Here is a 15,536-nt window from a genome sequence, read left to right on the forward strand (position 1 = left end):
TTTTTTTTTTTTTTTTTTTTTTTGTTGTCTCGGATCAAGATGAACGACGAGAAGGGTGCTTGATGTGTTCAGTTTGTTCGAGTCCAAGTTATTTGTTGAGGTAGGTAAAATAAAGAAGAATTCGTTAGGACCTTTGGGGGTTGTTCTTGAATGGCTTTGAGCCAAGGTATTCTGTGTGAGAGCTATTTATAAACTTTCATGGAAGTAGAAACTCAACTCGTTATGCAATAAATTGATACTAGCTTTGAGTCGTGGTTAAGGGTGAAGTGCCACTCAAACCTAGAGCTAGTTGGTTCTCCCCAAAATACGAGTTGACTAGATATTTAGGGATAAAGCACTGTTTCGGTGCAGGCTGCAAGAACAGTACCAAATTGAGGCAATTCTAAAGACTAGATATGATCTTAAAATAGAACCGTACCAAATTGAAGCAATACTAAAGACTAGATATGATCTCAAAATAACCTGGGTCAAAGTTGGCCAATGAAATGATTTGAGACGAGCAAAGCAAATACAATGCAATTATTATTATTTTTTTAATTTAGTGATGAAATAAATTCCATGCTCAAAATTCATGAAATTCATTTTTTAGTGTTGCATATTTTTCTTTAATTGTGAAAGAGAGCTATTTGGTTATTTTTATGTGAAATGGAAAAGTTTATTAATTTTTTTTTTCTTACATAAAAGGAGGTCATACAAACAAAGCAATACATAATTACATATAATAAAACTATCAATGATTAAAATATCATTTTTCAATGGGTATTTTCGAAATCCAAGCGTTTCGAAACTATAAAAAAAATTGCTTTTAAAACTTATTTTTGTTTTGAAATTTAGCTAATAACTTAAACGTTTATATAGAAAAATGAAGATCATCGAAAATAACATACAAGAACAAGTACAACTTTTAAAAACTAAATGGTAATCAAACGCTCCTTTCAACCAGACCATTTCAACCGAGAATTGGTTCAGAAGACACATAATAACACGAAAGAACGCATAATCGCATGTTAAAATTTAAGCAAATGCAAGCCAAATTGAGCATATAAACATAGATTCTTCAATACACAAGCCCAAAGAATAAATTTTGAGAGGTAATATAGAATGGTAATTACAAATTAGAAAGTGAGAAAGGCATATTATATGTATGTATGTATGTATGTATAGATTTGGTAACGGTTTGCTTGCATGCATGAACAACTGAATACACTTACTTGCTGCTACTAACTTTACCAAATCAACATTTGAAACCACCGCATACAATAAACCAGAGTATGATGATCAACACCAAGATTCCTCCCCCAACCATTAGCTTCATTTGTAAGCTCTGCAGCCACATTTTTCGCCGAAGTTGCCTCCCTTGTCGATGGAAGTTATCGGCCTACATTTAAAACAGAGATCCCGACATGAAACGAGAAAGATATAGGATATTAAATTTATCTTCAACTTCCCAGTTCACATTCATGATTCTCAATGGACGGTTGGATTCAATGATGTACCTGAAATTGGAGGTTTTCTGTTTTGTCCACCAGAAGCTCGATCCGTTCGCCACGATCTAAGACCTACAAGAGAAGGAAATCGATATCATGTCTGTTTAGAACAGCTGAGAAAGATAGGTTCTAGATTTCCTATCCCTGAGTCTCCCCTCTCTTTTAAGGAACGACAACTTGGAGGCTAGTGTAGCTCACTAGAAGAAAACTCCTCATTTTTCAGTTTATTTGCACAAGGACCTTCTAACCATTTCTGTAACAGTTCAAGCTCACCGCTAGTAGATATTGTCCGCTTTGACCCTTTACATATCGCCGTCAACCTCACGGTTTTAAAAGGCGTCTGCTACGGAGTGGTTGGGATCTCACAATCCAACCCCTAGGGGGCTCAGCGTCTTCGCTGGCACTCCACCGGCTCCGATAGACCAAACCATTGATTCACCAATTCCAGATCATTTAAAATGTGGAAGAGAATAGTATACAAGGACTGGTGAGGCACTACCCAACCCAAGACCAAAACGACATTGAAAAAACAAAAACCAATCACAGTGAGAGGATAGTCGAAAACGAACCTAATATCAAGAGAGCTCCATATAAAAAGAAAAAAAAAAATGACAACGATCTCAATCAAATTCCTAGTCTCATCTTAAGGTAATGCCACAGAGAACATCATGAAGGAAAGCTGGAAGCAGACTTTTTTTTTTTTTTTTTGCTAACCCTCATGTCAGGTATCAAATAATCATATTTACTACCTTGCCTATATGGCCAAATAATCATATCCTCAAGGATATGTCTCCAAATTTCTCACCAAGATTTGACAAATGACTTCCTTTACATATATTAACAGCACATAGGATGTCACAAAGTCGATCATTTGTATGAAATCAGCAACTTGTAGGCTCAAATAAGAAGATCATTAACAATATAATGTACAATCCTATCAAATATGAACTTTATTGTGTATTCGAAAAAATGCCTAAGTGATGTTATTGTGCTGCACAAAATCCCCAAAGTAGTTTCCAATGGCTGCATTGAGAAGCAAGGAACGGCAGGAAAAGGGGGCAAGGAATGCGTGTGTGAGATATTTTGACCAATTCGAATCCACTTTATCCAAACTGACCACTACCAAATTCTTTGAAAATCAGGTTCTTCTAAAACAATCAAGCAACACACTCATGTGATATTGACTATGTTGCTTTGAGGGCGAAAACTAGTTCAGTGTTCATGGCTAATATACTACTTGGCTGATCTACCTACCAGGACGCCGCATGTAACAGGGATATGCATAGATGCTATTACATTTGCCAAGGTGACATGGAAAAGGAGGAAGAATTAGAGGGTGCAAAGTGAGATCTTCAAAAATACTTTAATCTAAGTCTCCGTGTTTATACATTATGCACAACAGTGAAAAAGAACATGTATGCTCTATCAAAATCTCAATAGAAAATCTCAGAGCAAAAATGGCATGATTTCATAAAACAAGAAGTCAAACCTTTTCAATGTTATCCATCATAATTCCTTTCACCTCTGTTATTTGAGCCTTCAGCTTGGAAAGTTTATTCATTTCTTCTGGGTGGTTCATGCAATATTGCATGTGCTCCTTAATCCTTGGCCTATCATGAAAAATAGAGGTTGTTTGGTAAAATGTATGACACAAAGCTCGAACATTGTTCATAAACATGGGCATACCCAAATTCTCTGTCAAGAGTGTATGCAACACTGAACCGGTCTAGAAATAAATCATCCTCGTCCTCATCATCTGCAAGTGGGTGAGGGTTCTCGTCCTTGATACTTGAACCATAACGCTGTTTAAAGTCATCTTTCACACGCTCAAGAAACACAAATGGCATATTCCTTCCAACTGATTCATCCGCAACGGCCAGAAAAACTGTAAATCAATCAAACACTTTCAGCAACAAGTGCCAGTGAAGTCAAAACAAGTACATTATCAAAGTTAAGAAAACACAATACCAAATCCACTGTCGAGAAGAAAGTTGAATGTATGGCCATCACATGAGTATGTGCATTTGCTGCTATTAGAAGGCAATTTCTGTAAGCATTGAACGGCAATGGTACTAAAATTGCCTGAGAATGATGTGTGTTCTGCTAAAACAACAGTTCCTTTAGCAACAAAGCTATATATTAGGCCCTTCTGACTCATCTCTCACTGTTATCTGAGAAGAATCAAAGTAGTAGAACTGACAAACTGCAGCAGTAACCTACAAAAATTTTTAATGGATATAGTTAATCCAAATCATTCTCAAACTGGAGGTACGAAACGTTGGAAATTCACGAATATCATGATATGAGGCTATCCGTTCCATTATTCTAGTCTCATTAAATTTGTAACTGAGCTCAGTTACATGTTAGGACTTTCTTTTTGAAATCTCATGTGAACATTTATCATTGAAGTTTCAGCCAAGTTAACTCCTATTTTTTGGGAAGTTTCGGCTAAGTTAACTCCTATTTTTTGGGAAGTTTCCGCTAAGTTAACTCCTATTTTTTGGGAAGTTTCGGTACTAGCGGTCTACACAAATTTGAGCCTAAGATAACAAAGGCCACGAATGTTTGAGTAAATTACTTGCTCGAAGGATTTGTCCATCGAATTACCAGGAACTTGTATATTCTGTTTTCTATAGCAGTAAGGTTACAATCCAACATAATGACTAATTGATGAAATGACAGTACCTAATATACAATAACATCAACTACAGCAAACCGCCGACGAAAAACCCCAGTATTCCTTCAGATAATCAATAACTCAAATCACAAAGAAACAATAATTGTACAAAAAGATTTTCTGCTTACGAACGAAGTGGAGAAGAAGAAGAAGAAGAAAAAGAAAATGCTAATTCACAGCGTCTCCTCCAAATTCGAGATGATCAAGAAACAGTTCGGGAAACAAATTAAACCCTACACATGTTCTTCAGAATTAACCAGAAAAGGAGAAAAATCGACGAAGAAAACAAAATTTAATTCCACGATCCAATCAGAAAGTGAAAATCTTACAACAAAAGAGAAAAATTTAAACCTTAAACTGGAAATCTCTAGTCAACTTCACGTGAGATGCAAGCTAAAAGATCGATCCGTCTGAAAAATACATGAAATTGTAAACAAGACGGGCAATATATAAGGGAAGCCGAACCTCGATCAGTTTAACCTTCCGTCTCCGGTTAGGAACAATTCTCCGAAAATGTGTAAAAATACTCCCAATTTCGAGCTTATTTTTATATTCCATAAATTTTTACACTTATTTTTATATTTAATAAAAAAATTAATTTTAAAAATTTGTAATACATTTTTAAACTTCTAATTTTGTCCTATAAATCTATAAATTAATTATTTTTAAAAATACTTTTGATTATTTTAATTATATATTAAATACAAAATTTTAAATTTTAAAAAACTATTTAGACAAAGAAGCCAACCAAATAAATAGATAATAAAAATTTAGTAATTAGAATGGTAATTTGACTAAAAATATGTATCATACATTATTATTATTATTATTATTATTATTATTATTATTATTATTATTATTACTATTTTTGTCAACAAAAACAAAACTTAATTATTAAGGCAACTTTTATTTCTTGTAATACATATTTGTAATTTTATATTTTTAAAATATATTTTTTTTTACATTTAACTTATCAATTCATATTTGTGTGTGTGTATATATATATATAATTTACATTTAATGTACTCGATCCACCGCTAGCGGATATTGTCCTCTTTGAGCTTTCACTTTCGGGCTTCCCCTACCCCAGATTTGCCAGCAGATATTGTCTTCTTTAGACTTTCCCTTTCGAGCTTCCCCTCAACGCTTTATTCCACACCCTTATAAAGGGTGATTTGTTCTCCTCCCCAACCAATGTGGGACATAACAATCTACTCGTTACTTTCTCCGATCGATGTGGGACCACCACCAAATCCACCCCCTTTGGGGCCAGTGTCCTTATTGGCACACCGCCTCGTGTCTACCTCGGTCCCACCAAATCCACCCCCCTTTGGGGCCAGTGTCCTTATTGGCACACCGCCTCGTGTCTACCCCCTTCAGGGAACAGCGAGAAGGCTGGCACATCGTCCGGTGTCTGACTCTAATACCATTTATAACGTCTCAAATCCACCTAGCAGATATTGTCCTCTTTGGGCTTTCCCTTTTGGGTTTCCTCTCGAGGCTTTAAAACGCATATGCTAGAGGAAGGTTTCCACACCCTTATAAACGGTGATTTATTCTCCTCCCAACCAATGTGATACATTGAAATTCCAAATGTATAATAGAGAATTTGTGCGTTTAATAAACTCTTGAGCTGATAAATTAAATTTTTTTAAAAATTTAAGTAATCTATCATATATATAAATTTAAATTGTATATATATTATAACCCAACCTTCAATTTGTCACATTTTATATTTAGTATATGTAAATTTTAGTAAATATCATAATTAAAGAACTAAATTTGTAATTTAATACTCTTTTACAAGTATTTTTTGAAAAAGCATTCATCAACTATATTAAAGATCTATATTTCACTATCAAGAACGAAGAAACATTCGAGTTAACCAATATTTCCAATTTAGTAAAAACACTGAAGAACACGAAACACGGAGACGAAAAAAGCTAATCCGTTTTTCAAAATCAAAATAAATTACAAACCATGTTGCTAACACAACATTCACAAATCATTCCTATTTTGAAAACGCTAAGTAAAAGTATGATGTTTTTTCAATATCTGTGTTCGAGTCAACTTGCACACACCTCGACTAATGACACGGATCAACCGAAAAAAGAAATGAAACAAGCGAAGCCATCGATATAAATAGAAATATGATAATTAGAACTTGGAAAGGTTGAAGAAAGTCTTACAGAGCATGGGTTCTTTCAGTTTTTTTCTTGTTGAATGGCATTGAAAAGATAGCGATGGAACACAATACAAATCACTCAAGCATCCAATATCTTGTTTTAGTTCAGTTCAGTACCCAAACTTACGCCTTGCAGGTTTTAGCAAGAGCCGTTTGGAAGAATCAATGGTTGTTAGGCTTTAGCCCCGACAACGCAAGGGGTCGTGCCCCGGGTGGTTTTAACATAGGACACATACTCACCGTAGTGCATGGTGAATAGGGTGCTCTGGTACCGGGTCAATCGAATACGCTTACGCAGTGACTCGGTGATTGCACCATTGTATCCTGCCTTCCGCACCAATGAGTCGATAGCCTCAATTTTTGTCCAACCTGATAATCAAGATGCAGCCAAACCCGAAACCTCGGTCAGCTGGAGGAAGTATAAAGCTAAACAGAGATTTGACAACATTTTAGCCAAAAAAACTATGTTTCACAAAGATATGTTCAATTAAAGTGCACAAATCAGGCTGCTCGATAATCTGCCTATATTGCAGAAGGAAGATAGAGGGTATCGACAGCAAAAACGGCAAACTTTTTTACTAAACATGGGAAGATCGACCACGTATGGGAGGGAGGGGGAGGGGGAGGGGGCGGACTCCGCCCCACTGCTTTGTATACCAAGCAAATCACTGGATTTCACATGACAATGAAAAGAGGACGAATATTTATCGACAAAAAGCACCGTAGACATACCTTCATGGGCAGCTACCTCGGGCAGATACGTAGCACTTCGTCTAGTATTATAGTCGGGATCATTAAATTCAATAATAATACCATGCTTACCTACCTGCAATAAGATACGATGACCCCTGATTACGGAAAGCCTACCTGCAAGACTGGCTATTCTGTGGGACTGACCAAAAACACGACAGGCAAGCAGGACAGGACCAAGCTTAAAATTTCGGGCAAACTAGCCAGAATCAAGCAACGGGCACGACCAATCCTTGCAAGCCATAATGGCAATGCATTTTCTGAATTTCCAACAATCAAGCCTTTACATATATGCAAAAGTATTGTTATTCATACAGTACTTAACTATGAACTAAACATGCATCTTGAATACAGCCATCATTTACTACTTAGCAAGGCTACTCGAGTAAACACTTGCAAGTTATGCCTATGAGCCTGTCCTGTGATAATATATAGCAAGAAAGTTCCTGTCGTTCAAACATCCTAGATGTATTTAGTAGCTGTAAGAGCCCAAGCTCACCGCTAACAAATATTGTCCTCTTTGCCCTCTTTGCGCTTTCCCTTCTAGGCTTCCCCTTAAGGTTTTTGAAACGCGATAGGGAGAGATTTCCACACCCTTATAAGAAATGCTTCGTTTTCCTCTCCAACCAATGTGGGATCTCACTATCTACCCCCCTTGAGGGCCCAACATCCTCGTTGGCACACCGCCAGTTGTCTGACTCTGATACCATTTGTAATAGCCCAAGCCCACCGCTAGCAAATATTATCCTCTTCGGCCTTTCCTTTCTGGGCTTCCCCTCAAGGTTTTTAAGAAAACCTGTCTGCTAGGGAGAGGTTTCCACACCCTTATAAGGAATGCTTCGTTCCTCTCTCCAACCGATGTGGGATCTCACGGTAGCTTACTAGCTTAAATGTTTTCCATTTTCCTGAAAAGTATGTGCTTCTAGTTGGCATCAAAACAACTGATAATACAATGAGAGAAAAAGGGTTAAATTAAACTAGTTAGTGTCTAATAACAAATTAACTCCTGGAGGGGGTTAATCCCCTTTTTGGCCCTTATCGTACCAGGAGGCCTAACATCCGACTTCCTTGATAGTAGTAGTTTATGAATCTTACTCTAACAATGTAGCTCAAGCCTGACAGACCTGTTCTAATCATTAATAATGCACAAAATTGTTCGAGTTTAATGGAAAGGAAAAAGGGCACTCAGATTCTGTGAGACAACAGAAAACCAAAGCCAACCATTGTACTCACTGAACACAAACACAAACCTTTGATTAAGAAAAGGGAACAGAAAAGTACCTCCCAATCAAGATAATTTATAGCTATTTCATAATCAACTAGAATGGAAACTGTGCACTCCAAATGTGGTAATTCTTTAGGCTGTATTGGGGGGAACCTCCGGTCCCTCAATGCACTGCAACATATTCAAGAAAAAAAGAACAAAAAACCAACTCTTTAGATGCCCATTGTAGTGTCAGTTCAACCATAGAAAAATAAAATTTGCATTTAGTCATGACACGTAACAGCCCAAACCGTCAGCCTCACGGTTTTAAAATGCATTTGCTAGGGAGAGGATTCCACACCCTTATAAAGAATGTTCCGTTCCTCTCTCCAACAGATGTAGTATCTCACAATTTGTAACCGTCCAAGCCCACCGCTAGCGGACATTGTCCGCTTTGACCCGTTACGTATTGCCGCCAGCCTCATGGTTTTAAAACACATCTACTAGGGAGAGGTTTCCACACCCTTATAAAGAAGGTTTCGTTCCTCTTTCCAACCGATGTGGGATCTCACATGACAATAAAAAAGAGAGCATGTGAAACCAAGAGTTAAGATAGAGCAAAAGAACCAAGGTCACTTCCTTTGTCCAAAGGAATAATAAGCCATAAGAGTTCCACTACCCCCACCCCCTCAATGGACCTCATGCCTGAATATCAATAATTAACATACAAATCAGTTAGGTCACTTAACAATGGACTTTTCATTCTCTCTCGAACTTAGCTAACCAAACCAGCTTCCTCCCCACCGCCCCTTCACTGAACTTATTTACCAAATCAGTTTTAAATGAAGCAAACTTCCAACAATATGGATCACTTATGTCATGCATATGGACTTCTCATCCACCCATTGACTTTCTCCCTTAAAATTTGATTCAAGAAAGCCAGGGAGAGGGCAATGTGAAAACGACTCTGGAAAGCAGAAATAACTGAAAATTCCCTAACTATGAGATTTAGGCGGTAGTCTCCCGTTTGAAACCGATTAACATAGAAAGAATAGAAGGTTTCTACGCATTCACTTCAAATCAATCACATTTACAAAGCTGTTCCATTATACTTTAAGTTGGACCTTTATTTTGATCACTGACAAAAACATCCAACAGCATTTGTAATAATTCAAAAACTTCATAATACGCTTCGAAGTACAAAAAGGCGCTAAAGGACTCATAACAGGCACCCAAATACAAAATTTACAATGCCACAAGGTTCTTATTCATGCAAAACCTCAACCTGTCTTAAAAAATTTATACAGTTTCAACCCAAGTCCAAACCAACTTATAAGAATTGAAAATTCTCATTTATTTTTGTTAAATTTGTCACGACAATAGTTAATTCATGCTATACTACCAGGGAAAAGGTAAGCAGAACCAATCTTTTATCGTATGCGCAAAGACAGTCATAATTAATAACAAGCAGTGAGGTACAAGTTCTTGGAGTTGTGACAGACTAAGGTTGCAAACCATGCACCACCACTATGGCAGACTTCTGGATTTTTCACTACATCACTTGCAAATGAGAATTTCAATCTTCATGTAATTGCTATTTAGAGATCAATAATTACAGAAATGGAAAGCCAAATTCAATAATAAACACCATCATCACAGAGTCACTTATGCTGTGAAATACTTTGTCCAGAATATTTGAGTCAGCCAACTGATTTGGGAAAAGTTTTTAGATAAAGCAGTGGGGGAAAGGTAGAAGTATGCATTATGCAATAATACCTATTTAAAGCATAATCCTTGAAGCCATTTATCAAGCAGCGAGCTTCTAGAGTTCCTATGCACCCTCGCAGACGAGGTTCACCACCATTGACCACTTTTTTCCAGGTAACGAACAAGGGGCTGGCAGAAAAAAAATATATTCACGTAAAATGAAAATAGATGCAGCCTACAATAATAATATTCTAGGTATGAAGCACAAGGCTTTTGAAAAGTGTTTAGTATCACAAAAGCATCTGCAAAAAATATGCTAACCAGTTGATATAAGCATAACTTCATGGATAAAGTCACTAACTACCATCTGAAAGGTCGATGCTTTAATTCCCACCCGCGCAAGTGTTGAATTAAAAAAAAAAAAAAAGTATGTCTAACCACATGATAGCACACACAAAATGTAAAGATGAACAACAGATTGATAGCTGCACGTCTTAAAAAAAACGCACATATACACAATCTATTAAGACACATGTGGCAATAGGAATGCTTTGTATTAAACTCTTTTAGCGACCTTCTTGAAATAGACGTATGGACGCCATGAGAAAGTTAAAGATAAATCTTATGAAACACTTTTCGTCCAGTCACTTTCTATCCGGTAACTCTTTCAGAAGAAATTATTCAATAGATTACGGACACGTGTTCTTGCTAATTCGATTTCCTTCTTGCAAGAGCAAAGCAACTATCCAAAATAAAATTGGACAATGACTAGTTGGCCATGGCATTGAACTAAGACCAGTGAAAACTTTTTTATTTTCTTGGACAATGACTAGTTGGTCATGGCTTTTGTACTAACACCAGTGAAAACTTTTTTTTATCTTCTTTTTGCTTAATAAACTTAGATTTAACCACATAACAAGAAATTAAAAAATCATTACTCAGTAAGTGTCAAACCAACATGTATTTACAACAGTTTTATATAAATCTTCGAATACAGGAAAACACATAATCATAAGTAATTTCCAAGCAAATGTTTAGCAGAAATACATTTCATCATACAGATTAACCAACCATCATAGCTCATGTGCATAAAAACAACCTGTTTGTATCTAGGACTTGATGTCAGTGCCTCAACTCTTGAATGAGAACTTATGACTACAGTAAATATAATCCATCGACATCTCTGTAAACGATTCCTAAGCTTTCTGGGAAAATTAGAAACAAAGATGTCGAGCGCAATGGAGCCGATCCTAAGAAGCCTATATTCTTATTTCTTCCCTTTAGACTTCGTGAAGAATTGGGCAATGAATAAAAAGATAAAAAGCACAGAAACAAGTTTCTTGGGCCGATCGAGTTTTAAAAAGACATCAAATTAGATGCTGATTAAATTTATTGAGCTTTCCCTGTGATGCTCTCCAAAAGTTGCTCTTTTCAGGGTACGTAGCAGGAAGTGCCTAGCTAAAAGTAGCTCAATTGGGTTTCCTGGCACCCACATGGAAACAGTAATTCCTCTTACCATTTGTCACCACTCACCACAACCCAATTATTTTTCTTTTTATCATTATTTAGCAAACTTATTCCCTTAGTTGTAGATGAAAAACCACGTATTGTAGAGAAAAGGAAAGGATATACAAAGGGAAAACGGAGCCAAAACAGGAAGCATTCACCAATAGAACGTCCAAACTCAATTGAACCTATTATTTAGAAAATACTCAAAATGTTCCCTCTCCCTGTGTTCCATTTAAGAAAAATTGTATTGAACTACTTAAAACGATAAAAATACTTCATCAGTCACCAAAAATACAAAAAAACAAAATGGACAATTCACAAAAATTTAAAGTACTCGCGAACAATTAGAACTAAACACAGAAATCACAGACCAAACCAATGATGATCATCGTGATCATAATCGAAACCCAGCGACCTACGTTACAATTAGTAAAAGCACAGACTCGATCACATGCTAAACCCCCAAACATGCAAACAAATCCCAGAACACAATCACTAATCGCAGACGAAAACAACAAAAAGAGAGAGAAATTACTGTTGACCGCCGTCGAAAGCAGGGGGAGGGGCTTCCTCGCCGTTGTAGTGAGCGAGAAGGGTATCGAAACAGTAGACCACCATCTCTCTGTTGGCCGACACCATGGTTGGCGTAATCAGTGAGCAGTGAAGTGAAGAAGGTGGAAAATCAATGGTAGGTTGAGGAGGAGGAGGAGGATTTGATAACGAAATTACTAAGAAATTAAGAGGGAGAGGGAGAAGGAAGAGGAAGAAGAACAGGAATAGCAGCAGCAGGAAGAAGAAGAAGAGCTTTTTTTCTCACTCCTCTTTTCTTTCCCTCTCTCTTTCTCGCTCTAGAGCCTTTGTTCGTCGCCACTTTTGCGCCTTTATTCGGATGCGCAGTAAGCAACCATTAATATAAATTATTTCCCGTAGGACCCACTTCCCAGTTTCTTGTAGTCTTAAATATTGGAAGTTTAGGTCATGGCTCTGATACTATGTTAGATGAATACGACTCTTCACAATGGTATGATACTATTCTGAGCATAAACCCTCATGACTTTGCTTTCAAAAGGTCTCACGTCAATAGAAATAATATTTCTTGATTATAAACTCATGATCATTCCCTAAATTAGTCGATATAGGACTTTCATCCAACATATAAAATCCGACCATTTATTCAATTTAATAATCTAAAAAATTAAGCTATCTGACCATTTATTCAATTCAAGAGAAATTAAGCTATCTATTTTTAAGATGATAATGTTTACATAAACTTACAGTAGGCTGACTATTTTTCAAAATTAATTTTTTTAATAAACAATTTGTAAACTAAAAATTAAAATAATAATAATAATAATAATAATTTAATTATAATAAATATTTCAATCATATGATTCAACGAACACAACAGTATATGAATTGTTGTACACAAAAGACGTTTGATTACCATTTTTCGACTACTCTCCCGACACGCACCAGTAGGATGTTGACGGGGCTGATTGTTTTATACTAGATTTTGAAATATTAGGACCACTTTTCTTGGATGCTTCGACAGGGCTCGACACGAGAGTAGTTTATTTAGTGTTAAGGATTGTTGAACTAATTTGAAGAAAGAAATCATCGGTCCAAAGCTTTCACCATTCATATTGTTCGTCCGTGGAGACTTCCAAAGTTTCTCAAGAAACGTCCATTTCTGAACACATAAGAACAAACTATAACCATTTTCTAGATCACAGTCATCTAACAAAATTCAGAACAGAATTCGATGGTCTGAATTTGAACTGAACGGTAGATTCTAAAAAAAATTTCAAAGAAATAAGGGACTACAGAACAAAGGGTTTACCGTCTTATCATCGATTTGACTTCTTCATTACCAATCATATGCGAGCCACTAAAGCAAAGGCCATTTGAAAATGGAAGATCCTAATGAACCGGGAGATTGAAGATCCGTACATACGACGGACATCGGTTGCTATTAAATTGTTAGCAAAATTGTATATCTAATTATAATTTTTAAATCCTATTAGTTTTAAACTGAATAAATTTTTTTTTTTAATCTATTAACCTATTTATTTTAGGGCTGCATATTTTGATTTTTCTTTTCCATTATATATTAACTGAAAGCCGGGTTTGAGGGCGTCACATACACCAGTAAACCGGTGCGGTCCGGTCCGACCGGGAACCGCTATGAGTTATCCAACCGCCAAACAAATTGGGAAAGGCTCGGTCATTTTTAGGGTAACCAAGATTGAAGAAGCCACTGTCACTCTCTAGAATATTTCGATACACAGAACGCAAATGGCCATGCGATCGGTGCTCAGTCGTATCTCGCCGACTCCCTTGACGATGCGTGCTTCCGGCCCCGGTGGATTTCGATACTTTTCCGACGGCAAAGGTCGAGTTCTCAGTGAGGAGGAGCGTGCTGCCGAGAACGTCTACATCCAGGTTTAATTTGTTGTTACAAATGTTAGAGAAAAATGTGTAGAAACTTATAGCACTCCGATTATTGATCTTCTCTGTTGAAAGTACACTTGTTAGGAACTCAGATAGAAATGGACTGGAGCGAAAGTGAAGTTACTGTTTCGGTATTATGTTTTTGTGCGCGGAGTTTCCGTTCTCGGATTTATAATAGTAGGATTATGATCATCTATCTGTTTGATCGAATGTTCACGTGTTCAAAACTCAAATAAAACGGATTGGAGTGAGAGAATGTTTACTGTTTATAAGATGGTATTTCTTTTCGTGCAAGGAGGTTGTGATATCCGATCTACTATAGTAGGAGATGGTTTATCGAATGTTCATTTGTACAAAACTCAAATAGATACGGACTGAAGTGAAAATCAAGTTATTGTCTATATTAGACGGTACCTCTTTTCACGCTAGGAGCTTGTGTTCTCCGACTTTTAGTTATTGTCTTCCTTTTTTTCTTTTTTTCTTTTTTTCTTTTTTGTAGAAAATGGAAAGAGAAAAGCTGGAGAAACAGAGGCTTAAGGCTGAGAAAGAAAAGGCCGAAAAGGAGAAAGAACAGTCGGAGAAGGTATTCATTACTGTTATGATTTTGGTATAAATCGGCGACTTGTTTTCTGGTTGACCATTATTTGTCAGTTGATTTGTGGCATAAGAGACGATGATGATCCATATTTTGTGATCGATGCAATATTTATGTGGATAGTGCTTTGCGGCTTTGTGAGATGTGGATCCATTATCCTTTATTCTTTGTTTATGATCCTTTGCTTGAGTACCTTGCATTGGCTATTCATTCGATGCTATTATTCAGTTTTTTATACCTATATGGAAATTGAGCATAAGTCTCTGAAATAGATATAGATTGATAGCTCTTATGGTTGACTTTTGCTTATGACCAATTGCGGTTCTGTGGGAACTATCTATATGTTCGTAGCTGCTGAGATTTAATAGATGCCTTCGATTTAGTCCTCGTGTCCTCATGTAGCATGCCGAAGCCTTGTTCTTTTTTCTTTTTATAGCAAAAACATGTTTCTAATCATCACTTTATACTTCTAAAATATGACAAATTTTGCTGCTATTTTGGAACATGACAACCTTCTCTCACTATTGTTGTAACTGTTACTGACTGTTGGTCAAATGAATGTGCAAGTTGAGGGACGTGCAGAATAATTGATGATATGTTTCACTCTATCTATCTTGGAAAAAGTTGTATTGTTGTCAATAAACTTTTCAATACCAGTTTTTTGGCTAGGTTCCTTCTTGAATGGCAATATATAACTGCTTTCTTATTTTAGAACTTGTGTCTATCCTTTTTCATCATTGCTTCTTGTATGCAGAAACGTGAAGGGACCCAGTAGATAATGGTGGCTCATCTGCAAGTTGTATCATCTGCTTTGGAGTTTGGTAGCAAGGAATAAAATGTGAGATCCCCCCCCCCCCCCCCCCCCCCCCCCCCCCCCCCCCCCCCCCCCCCCCCCCCCCCCCCCCCCCCCCCCCCCCCCCCCCCCCCCCCCCCCCCCCCCCCCCCCCCCCCCCCCCCCCCCCCCCCCCCCC

General features: G+C 37.1%; 3 protein-coding genes across 4 annotated transcripts in view; 1 reads left to right on the forward strand and 2 right to left on the reverse strand.

Moving 5' to 3' along the window:
- Positions 1 to 1,008: 1,008 nt before the first annotated feature.
- Positions 1,009 to 4,701, reverse strand: LOC111445601 (vesicle-associated membrane protein 727-like). Of its 2 annotated transcripts, none has more exons than XM_023084088.1 (6): positions 4,516 to 4,701; positions 3,456 to 3,703; positions 3,174 to 3,372; positions 2,977 to 3,097; positions 1,497 to 1,559; positions 1,009 to 1,378 (listed from the first exon to the last, which is right to left on the reverse strand). In XM_023084088.1, the coding sequence occupies exons 2-6, from the start codon at positions 3,643 to 3,645 to the stop codon at positions 1,235 to 1,237; spliced, it is 717 nt and encodes a 238-aa protein (XP_022939856.1). In that variant the 5' UTR covers positions 3,646 to 3,703; positions 4,516 to 4,701; the 3' UTR covers positions 1,009 to 1,234. The 2 variants fall into 2 exon arrangements, with proteins under 2 accessions (XP_022939856.1, XP_022939857.1); XM_023084089.1 differs by having other exon boundaries at positions 4,630 to 4,650.
- Positions 4,702 to 6,299: 1,598 nt separating this feature from the next.
- Positions 6,300 to 12,404, reverse strand: LOC111445467 (uncharacterized protein At2g38710-like). The gene is made up of 5 exons (XM_023083868.1): positions 12,055 to 12,404; positions 10,080 to 10,199; positions 8,381 to 8,495; positions 7,082 to 7,175; positions 6,300 to 6,718 (listed from the first exon to the last, which is right to left on the reverse strand). Exons 1-5 carry the CDS (start codon positions 12,156 to 12,158, stop codon positions 6,522 to 6,524), a joined length of 630 nt encoding a protein of 209 aa, XP_022939636.1. The 5' UTR covers positions 12,159 to 12,404; the 3' UTR covers positions 6,300 to 6,521.
- A 1,343-nt stretch (positions 12,405 to 13,747) lies between these two features.
- The window catches only part of LOC111445304 (beta-mannosyltransferase 4-like), a 2,212-nt gene continuing 423 nt past the window's right edge, over positions 13,748 to 15,536 (forward strand). Inside the window, exons 1-3 of the mRNA XM_023083597.1 lie at positions 13,748 to 13,961; positions 14,470 to 14,553; positions 15,320 to 15,416. Coding sequence (XP_022939365.1) covers positions 13,815 to 13,961; positions 14,470 to 14,553; positions 15,320 to 15,340 — 252 coding nt within the window. The 5' untranslated portion in view covers positions 13,748 to 13,814 and the 3' untranslated portion in view covers positions 15,341 to 15,416. The remainder of the gene's footprint in view (positions 13,962 to 14,469; positions 14,554 to 15,319; positions 15,417 to 15,536) is intronic.

This window comes from Cucurbita moschata, unplaced genomic scaffold (genome assembly GCF_002738365.1).
Source record: "Cucurbita moschata cultivar Rifu unplaced genomic scaffold, Cmos_1.0 Cmo_Scf00007, whole genome shotgun sequence".
NCBI classification, from domain to species: Eukaryota; Viridiplantae; Streptophyta; class Magnoliopsida; order Cucurbitales; family Cucurbitaceae; genus Cucurbita; species Cucurbita moschata.

Excerpts from the sequence above, each read along its gene's own strand:
- LOC111445601 (XM_023084088.1), bottom strand. The coding sequence starts at position 3,645 with ATGAGTCAGAAGGGCCTAATATATAGCTTTGTTGCTAAAGGAACTGTT. Across the intron at positions 1,560-2,976 it reads TGATGGATAACATTGAAAAG|GTCTTAGATCGTGGCGAACG; the intron begins GTTTGACTTCTT and ends CTTCTCTTGTAG. Across the intron at positions 1,379-1,496 it reads CAGAAAACCTCCAATTTCAG|GCCGATAACTTCCATCGACA; the intron begins GTACATCATTGA and ends TTTTAAATGTAG.
- LOC111445467 (XM_023083868.1), bottom strand. The coding sequence starts at position 12,158 with ATGGTGTCGGCCAACAGAGAGATGGTGGTCTACTGTTTCGATACCCTT. Across the intron at positions 7,176-8,380 it reads TAAATTATCTTGATTGGGAG|GTAGGTAAGCATGGTATTAT; the intron begins GTACTTTTCTGT and ends ATCTTATTGCAG. Across the intron at positions 6,719-7,081 it reads CGAGGTAGCTGCCCATGAAG|GTTGGACAAAAATTGAGGCT; the intron begins GTATGTCTACGG and ends CTTGATTATCAG.